This window comes from Silurus meridionalis, chromosome 26 (genome assembly GCF_014805685.1).
Source record: "Silurus meridionalis isolate SWU-2019-XX chromosome 26, ASM1480568v1, whole genome shotgun sequence".
Classification (NCBI taxonomy): Eukaryota; Metazoa; Chordata; class Actinopteri; order Siluriformes; family Siluridae; genus Silurus; species Silurus meridionalis.
The window spans coordinates 9436292-9446202 of NC_060909.1; the positions used below are offsets into that span (position 1 = coordinate 9436292).

The window sequence follows — 9911 nt, forward strand, 5'->3', positions numbered from 1 at the left end:
AATGCAAAACAATTTCTATCCCCAGCACTCACTGCTTGAATGTATACACAGACATTCACACACACACACACACACACACACACACACACACACACACACACACACACACATATATATATATATATATATATATATATATATATATATATATATATATATATATATATATATATATATATATCTCTCTTTCTCTCGCTCTTGCTCTTCTGAAGAAACACCATTAAAATACAATGCATACAATATAGCAAATAATTCCATAATATAAATAAAAGTTTTGTTTGAAGGGATACACCCTAAGTTGCTTATTTTCCTATAACCACAAGTCATGATGTATTATTTTCCTCTTATCCCGCACCAGTTTACCAATGATTACAATTTACAAGGCAAATAATCGAAAATGTCATGGTAGAATACACCCAAATTTGATTATTTTCCAATAACAGCACATATTTTAAACCCTTATATACCACAGCAATTTGCCAACCATTACAAAGGGGTAAATAATCAAAGGCGGGGCAGTTCGATGCCCTGAAGTTGTCTATTTTTCTTTAATAGGATGTCTACAGCAGTTTGCCAATGATTACAATTTGCAAAGTATATCAGCAAATATGTTGTTCATGTGATACAACCACAGTTGGTTATTTTCTATAACAAGAAATTCCAAAGTGTTTTATTAATCTTTTACCCTTCCTGTTTGCTTATGTTTGTTGTAAAGAATGAATTCTGTCATGGTGTTATGCACAGAGGTTCACTATTTAAATTCATCTTATACAACAGCAATTTACAAGTAAAATAATCACATTGTGGCAGTGCGATAGTTGCTTATTTTCCTCTTTTTCTGAAAGTGTTTTATTCATTATAAACCAGACCATTTTACTAATCCTTGCATGTTTTTTTAAGAATGACAAAAAAAAATTCCATTTATGGTTATGTTTCTTGTTGACGAGAAATCTTTCTCTAACGAAACAAGTTAGTTCCTGTTATAACAACAACCGAATAATCAGTCGTTCCATCAGCCTCTTATATATAACGACGGCTTGGCATTTTATACGAAGAAAGAGAAGGAGAGGTCACCCATAAGCTCTCAAATCTAATCTGAGCTCAGTGATATATAGACATATTATAGAGAAATATTTTCCCGTCTCTTTGGCAGTCAAAGTGTGATGTATGAAACCTGCCAGCTGATAGATTTTCATCACCAAACATGCACTGCAGATTTTTTTCTTTTCACAGCTCCATCAGCAGCACAGTATGAGCTGTAACCTTTAGGACAGCAGCCTGCGCTGAAGCGTATGGGATTTTGATTTGGCCGCCGAAATGCAGAGCGACTTACTGGAATAGTTATTCTACATAATTTGATTTTGTGGCTTTGCAATTTTTGATGGGTTCCCAGAAGAGTGCTTACAGTCCTTAAGGAGCAGAAATATCCCAGCAGTCCTTTCTGGCACATAGCATGGCTGATAAAAGACATGAATCGAGATTTTATGTGTCTAGCTGTGTCTACTTAGCAAGCAATTTAATATTATTTATATATGGTACATTATTACCCATACTTTTGTCTGTTATAAAATAAATCACAAGATTTTGTTACTTAGTTTTTTTCCCTCTGATATTTTGGAAGCCTGCTTTATAGCAACAGTCTGAATGATGTGAGGATTCAGGGTTTTTTTTCTTACTTGGACATTTTAAATGCATTCTTTTAACATTACTTTTAAGGATTTAAGATTATTTTTTTACAAAATGAGAAAAGGAGAGATGGAGATATTAGGAAACCTTAGCTGAGTGATCATTTTTTTTAATTATTGTTATTTTTTGCACAGGGTATCTCACAGTCTCAGCTGCGTCAATACGGACCAAACCCCACCATGGTCATGCGTTCCATCATCAACATGAACAACCCCAATGCGATGATGTCTCGCAATCAGTTAACCACCATTAACCAATCTCAGCTGAGTGCCCAGCTTGGCCTCAACATGACTGGACAGAACATCACTCACACTTCCCCATCTCCTCCAGCCAGCAAGTCGGCTACACCATCTCCCTCCAGTTCCATTAATGAAGACGATCAGGATGAGGGGAGTAAGGTGAGTGACTTTTGACCTTTTGGTATAAAGTTTAAACTTTTTGGAGTAAACATTGAATATCCTTTTCTGAAACTCTATTTTAGAGTTTTTATATTTTTAAATGAATAAATATTAAATATTTTTAAAACAGAAAGCATGTGACTTTTTTTTATCCTATTTTCTATATTCTTCTAACAAATCTGCACCACATCTTGCATATGTATTGTTAATTACAAAATTATTAAACCTCTTTTAGAAAATAGGTAAACATTACATAATATATTGTATTAAAATGTAATGAAAGAACCTTACACAACTTTGTTTCCCACTGTTACAGATTGGTGAAAAGCGTCCTGCCCCAGATGCTGGAAAAAAGCCCAAGACACCTAAGAAAAAGAAGAAGAAAGACCCAAATGAGCCACAGAAGCCCGTCTCAGCATACGCGCTATTCTTCAGAGACACTCAGGCGGCCATTAAGGGTCAGAACCCTAACGCTACCTTCGGGGAAGTTTCCAAGATTGTGGCCTCCATGTGGGATGGTCTAGGAGAAGAACAGAAACAGGTATATGAGTCAAGTAAATAAGATTGTAATATATTCTGAGGTTTGCATTCACATTGACTATAGTCTGTAGAAATGCCTAATGGGAGATTCTCTGTACAGATAATGTATATGGTTAATTCCAGAATATAGTTAATATCTGAAAACTATAGTTAATTCCAGAATTATCTGCACCTCTCATTCACACTTCAAGCTATTTTTGGCATTAAGAACAGTCCAAAACCTCATATTTGTAAGTTTTCAAAATACCAAAATAGCTGTTACACAGTTTGATTTTGGGTTGACTTCATTTAACCATATGTTGATGTCAACATACTACAAATTCTACAGCCAAATCTTAACCTCCTTGCAGAGGCAACCACGTTGGGCTTTAATATTCAGGAACATTCGTTATTCCATCAAAGCCCTGGTTAAATTGTCAGTATTACATTTAAAAATGCACCAGTCTGTAATTACCCTCACAATAATTTCATTCTCATGTATGGAAATCAAAAAGTGTTTTTTTATATTCTAAAGACAGAATCTCTCTGAGGGAGAGTTGGAAACCTTTGTCTCTTAACGACATTAATTTCCACATTACTTTTGTCTGATTTCATTTATTGTACTTTTCTTCTATTATACACGTTATGTATTCTCTATATTTTATATTATTTTTCTTATCTGTCACTGCTATTACTAATTTCATAATTAGTAGTATTATTATTTCATTTTCAACTAACTTGTTTTTCATTTCTGTTTTTTTCTTCACACTGTAAAGCAAGTTGATCTGCATTTTGATGCTGTATGAATAAATTCACTGTGAAAATGCTACATTTGTTTAATACCTGTTCCTCGCACAATTTTTTTACTACAGGTTTACAAAAGCAAAACCGAGGCGGCCAAGAAAGAGTATCTAAAAGCTCTTGCTGCTTATCGTGCTAGTCTGGTGTCAAAGGTGAGATCTGTTCCCCCTTCCCTTTCCCTCTCTAAATCTCAGCAGAGGTGTAATGATAGCAGGTCGTGAAACCAGCTAATGAGCACACCTTATTAATTCCCAGGATCTGTTCGCTAGCCTGTGGCATTAGCATATCTGTTAATTCCTGCAAAATTATTTGCTGATATTTGCATATTTGGTAGGCATACATACAGTAGCGAGTCATTACTAAGATACAGTTTGCTGCATCCTGTTATTTAAACCCAGCGAATCTAACGAGAGATCAAAAAGAAGGTGTTAAAGTAGGCAACGCTGAATGGGGCGGTAATTGATTTAAGGAACAGATGCAGTGTGAATTTTGTTAGCAATCAGGAAAAAAGTTAATTTTGTACTATTCTTGAGTTGGATCTGTTTTGCCAAATAAAAAATTGTCTTTCTCTGTTTCACTTAGGCTGCAGCAGAGTCTGCTGAGGCTCAGACTATCCGATCAGTTCAGCAGACGCTGGCCTCCACCAGCCTCTCCACTGGCCTGGCAATGCCCTCTCCACTATCCTCCCCTCTCTCCCAGCATCCCTCTATGCCCTCAGCATCACAGGCCCTGCAACAAGCCCTTCCTCGAGCCATTGCCCCCAAACCGCTTCAGATGCGCGTTGGAAACAGCCATGTGGTCACCTCGGTCACCGTGGCACACCAAAACATGGCACCTGGCATGCAATCGCAAATGTTAGGCCAGATGTCCTCACCTCAGATGAGCCCACCCATGCATGCTGCCATGCAGCAGCAGCACTTGCAGCACCACCAGATGCAGCAGCAGCAGATGCACCACCAGCAGATTCAGCAGCAGATGCAGCACCAGCATTTCCAACATCATCTGCAGCAGCAGCTTCAGCAGCATCACATGCAGCAGCAACAACAGCAGCAGCAGCAGCAGCAGCAGCAGCAACAGCAGCAAATGCAACAGCATCAGCATCAGCACATGCAAATGCAACACATGCAGATGCAACAGATGCACCAGATGCATCAGCAGCAGTCACATTCGCCTGTTCAGCACTCACCCGGAACCCCACATTCGGCATCGATCGGAAGTCCACAACCACCACCTCCACCGCCTCAGATCCAAGTCCTCTCACAAGTCAGCATTTACTAGTAACAAAAAATACCTGCATTCTCAACTTGGCGAGAGAAGACATAAAAAAAGCATAATTTCAAAGTTGCTTTTTTTTTCGAAGTTGCACTTAAGAAGTGTGTAAGATTAACATATGAATGTTACAAAGAACTGTCCTTTGTTCTAGATGGATATGCGGACTTGTGTAAAAAGAAAGAAAGAAATAGAGCCGAAGGCTTTTGCCCCACTTTTGTCTATAAAATAGGCAGAGCTATGAAGGGACAGAGTGCCTGATTGTTGTTTTTTTTGTGTGTGCTTTTTCTTTTTTTTTTCACCTCTATCTTTGAGGAAGTTTCTGGGCACATCGATGGCAGAGGGACAGTTGGGTCAGGTGAATTTTTTATAGCAAAGCATCATTTACGAGGCCAATAATGGCTACTACGAAAGCCCTACGTAAAAAGATTCTGATAGCTTTTGACTTGACAACATGGAGGACAGCAGAAACAAAATGGTAGTATTGTTGAATTGTACACAAGACGGGAATCTGAACGTACAAGCGCAGCTGAAAACTCACTTGCAGAGAAGATCAACTGCTCTCTGGAAAGTATATCAATAAACATCAATAAAACTTTTGTTCTTTTTCTCCTTACTACATTTCTGTAAAAGAACCTTGAGGAAGGATCTACAGAATTTTTCCCTTTCCACATCTCTGGAGAGAGTGAAACAACAAGAACTTACTTTTATTAGTGGAGAGAACATAACATACTGCCAGTGAGCAGGTTTCTGTCAACAAGACTCAAAAACTGAAAACTCTTGATACTGCTGCACATGAGCTAAGGAAAATTTTTCGTTGAGAGGAAGAAAATAAACAAACAAAAAACTCTGGCTCAGATGTGTGTATAAATAGCACTCCAAAAAATCTATGTATTTGTCTTTACCTCAAAAATTTAAATTAAGTTTCTGTTAAGTTTGTATTCATTTTGTGTAAAAAAAAAAAAAAAAGTGCATATTTTAAGGATATTTTAAGGAAAAAATTGCAAAAAAAAAAAAATCAAGGACTAACGCCAGTGTTTTAATGATTCATGTATTTTTACACTGTTCCTTGATGGCAATTTAAGTGAAGAGTGGAATGGAGACTCCTGGCAGAAGCTAACAAAGTTGGAAGTATTTTATGCCAGCTGTAAAAAGAAAGAATACAGTGCTGATAAGATAAAGGGAAAGGTGTAAATTTTTCCACCTGTTAGATTTTGAATACGGAAGGCTTTAAATTTGATTTGTTGGTAAACTGACATGTGGATTGCAAACGCCCCATAGTGCATCTCCTTTTTCTACTTTCTTTTAATGAGATCTAATGGCAAATGAGTTCATTTGTTGTTTCTTTGCTTACAAATCATCTGCTTTTAAAACTGTCCATAGAATAAGCCCATTATCATAGACTCAACTGGGTTTAACAATATTTACTAGGACTATTCCTTTTACTACATGTTTATGTTTTGAAAAAAAGAAAACAATTCACATTCCATCATTAATATGACACATGACACTAGCCACATATATATATATATATATATATATATATATATATATATATATATATATATATATATATATATATATATATATATATATTCTTTTTTTTTTTTTACGACGACTCCACTTTTTTGTGTTCTATCGTTTGCAATTTAAATAACAATCACAAATATTTATTTGAAAGAAAAGTTGATTCATTTCAAAGATTATATTAGCCATACTTTTGTATGATATATTTCCTCAATGTCTCCTTGTTAGTTATTAAAGATTAAAAAAAAATAAAGACATCCCTACTTCAAGCTCGTAGCTGCTTTTTTGTTTGTTTGTTCACATCTATCTCTCTCATTCTCATGTATATTTATACACACACACAGACACACACACATACACACACACACACACACACACATTATTTATTTATTTATTCTACAGAAGTCTAGCAGAAAATCTCAAAAAGTTTGCAAAACAGTTATTGAATTTTGAGTGTTGTAAAGTATTGACACTGGAGACACTTGCGACCTTCCAAATGCTGTGAAATTGTTAAACATTTTTACATAATTTTTAGTCTGTTTATGTGGAAAAAATGCTACCATACAATATTAAAGCAATCTAATCTACTGTTAGAACTGCATTTATAAAAAATTACTAACTCAACACCTTCTGACAAATTAAAATCAAGAATTCAATGATTTCAATTCAGTGACATAAGGTGTGTAATACAGAGGAGCAGACCAGCTACAGTACATATTACTCCATGTTTTGCTATTTAAAGCACTCTAGTTAATATGGTACTAGTAAAAAAGCTAATTGCTAGATAACATTGTAGCTAACATTCTAACTACACACTACATAGCATGTCATAATCATAATGTTTTGGACTAAGAGCTACATGCATGTATGTATTATATAGAAAACCATAAAAAGCCACTTCTACAGGCTCATGAACTCCGTTTAGCATAAAATCTAGTTGACAATATCAATGTTATGGTCAATTTATTTGATGTTTCACAGTTTAAGCTGTCAGTCCCTTCCTGAAATATGGATCTTCTCACTAAGACTCTTGTTATGGCATAAAATACCTTCCAGTCCCTCCTTCACACACTAGATACATTTCTACATTTTTAAGATCGGCTCCGGGGGACTCCACCCTGTCTGCCCTTCTCTCTTCCTGGTTGTAAACTTGGGGGGAAGGGCTGTAGGGCAAGCTCTGATTATCATAAACACACAATAAAAATGAAAGGCCACCCCAGGGGCATACCTAAACTGAGGGATGGGAGGTGGGGGAGGTGAGGCAGGTTGCCCACCCATTTGGGAACCAGACCCTCCAGGTTTCGACTAGATCAAATGAGTAAAAAAAAAAAAAGAAGAAGTAGAAAAAGAGAAAAGGAGAAACAAATTGAGTTGTATATGTAGCTCTATTGTGAATAGAAATATAAAATGTAATTTTACCAAGTACAGGCTTCTGTAAAATCAATTGTCAACCTAAATTTCAGATTCCACCATTGGAACATTTAATTTCATAACATGTATTTAAATGTGTGTTTAGGGGCCTGTTTTATGTATACATTAATGGGCCTGTTTAAACACTATGCCATTTGAACAGCTCTGCCATTCCTGAAACAACTGAAAATAAACTTTATTTAACACCTAAAACTGATTTTTATTTGCTGGTGGGAATGTCTCTTTGGCTAATCACATGCATCAAACTGAAGGCCCATGAGTCTGCTGTCTTTTATTTTATTTTTCTAACCACACATATTCTTTGCAAAAAGAACAATACTAAAGTGTAGTACTGAAATGTATGTACTGAATCATTTTCACTCTAGGCCAATAACATGGTCTCCAGGTTATAAATTTAAACATGGTTACCAAAGGAAACAAAATGCTGCATCAACAATGTTTAAGGAATGCTCCCGAAAGGTGCAGGCGACCAGAAGACTCATAAGAAGATGAGATAGCAACCACCATGAGATGGGTAGCACCCACCATAAGTAGGACCCACCATGAGATAGCACCCTTTTTCTGAGGGACATAGCAGATGAACAGCTGCTCTGACTTCCTCCTCAGTTCTGTTCTGTGGATGTATGTCGATGTAAGCTTCTCCTGGTCTGGGGCCTGAAAGGGAGGAGGAAAGAATGCCTTAAGCCTAACAGGTCATCCAAGGGTACCTTGGGGACATACCCTGCTTTGGGGTAGAGAAAGGCACTGGCCATGCCTGGTGTAAATTCCAGGAGTGAGGGGGCCACAGAGAGGGCCTGAAGGTCCCCTACTCTCTTGAAAGAGAAAATGGCCAGAAGAAACACAGATTTACTGTAAGGAACCTAAAAGGCACAATGGTCAAAGGCTCGGAGTGAGGCTCAGACAGGGCCTCCAAGACAACGGACAAATCCTACACAGGCTCTCTAGATAATACCGGAGGCCTCAACCTCCTGGAACCACGGAGGAAACGTGTCACCAACAAGTCTTTACCCAGCCACTGCCCCATGAAGGGGAGCATGACAGGCTGCAAGGCAGTTAACTGGACTTAAGAACAGGTGGATGGTCTCTACCACCTTGGTGGAGAGACCGGATCTCGATGCCAGACCGCCAGGTGCTCTGAGTGAGCTAGTATCAATTAATTGTCAATATAATATAAAATGTGGACGCCCTGAGTCTCAGCGGGAACAGTGGGAGAGGATAGCCAGTCAGCATGTCTTCAACTCATGGCATTGTCCCATAAACCCACTCTTTTAGTGCAATTATGTGGAATATAGTGAGATCTTAGGACTGAAGAGGCAGGCCGAGTAATGTTTGGCCCGAAACCTGGACACCTCGTTAAAAAGGCAAGACTGGCTAAGGGGGTGTGTCTGAGGGATATCAAACATCCACTTTTCCCCCTCCTGGGAGGAAGAGAGGTGGAGCTGTGTGCTTACGCTGCAAGGTCCTCTGCATGCAATTTGGCAGATTGTTCGCTTTGCAAACACTGGGTTCAGCAGGTGAGAAAGGAGAAAGGGACAAGCTCATCTTTAGACCCTCTGACAGGTCCAACGGCGAACCCCAGGTCCTCGGACACTGCTTCGCCTCAGCGGAAGTGGGGCCAGAATCATGAGAAGCAAGAGTACCCTCCTCGAAGTGCTCTTCTTTTGCTTACATTTTTCTATGTAATTAAGTACATGTACATTTTGTTTTAATAAATAAAGTAATGCCGGTTTGTCATCTCAAACCAACTACCATGGCTCTTCCTGAAAAGTTCAATGTTACAGTCCCAGATGGACTTCATCCATCTGGGACAGCGACAATCAGATCAGGCATTCCGTTGCATATTTTACCCATCAAATCCGTGAGGTCTTATACCCTACAGGAGGGCTAGATGTATCAGAACAGATACTCCAACTACGCCAGGAATCTGACTCTGCAGTAAAATTATCTATGAAATTTGGAACCCTGGCAGCCCACAGTAAATGGAAAGATGCGACCTTGAGTGCTATATTTTGGGAAGGTCTTAATCCCAAATTGCAGGCAAAAATTGTCCTTTTCTCAATATATCTTACGATGGATGAGTGGCTCACGAGAAACGACAACTTTAAGCTTCTATTGTGGCCAAACTGATCATAGCTGTGCAACACATCCTCATAAAACTCACACCATTTAGGGTGAGCTTGACACCATACTTTCACAGTGTCCTGCTGCCCATCAAGTTTCACAGTTCTCAGGGATCACATACCTTTACAGTACTCATAGTTTTAAGGGTCAGCCGTCAAT

The 9911-nt window shown here is 38.2% G+C and overlaps 1 protein-coding gene across 1 annotated transcript in view; it reads left to right on the forward strand.

The window, feature by feature from the left end:
• Positions 1-5827, forward strand: part of tox3 (TOX high mobility group box family member 3) — a 60176-nt gene extending 54349 nt beyond the window's left edge. Inside the window, exons 4-7 of the mRNA XM_046841098.1 lie at positions 1821-2084; positions 2401-2625; positions 3476-3556; positions 3987-5827. Coding sequence (XP_046697054.1) covers positions 1821-2084; positions 2401-2625; positions 3476-3556; positions 3987-4682 — 1266 coding nt within the window. The 3' untranslated portion in view covers positions 4683-5827. The remainder of the gene's footprint in view (positions 1-1820; positions 2085-2400; positions 2626-3475; positions 3557-3986) is intronic.
• Positions 5828-9911: the final 4084 nt, after the last annotated feature.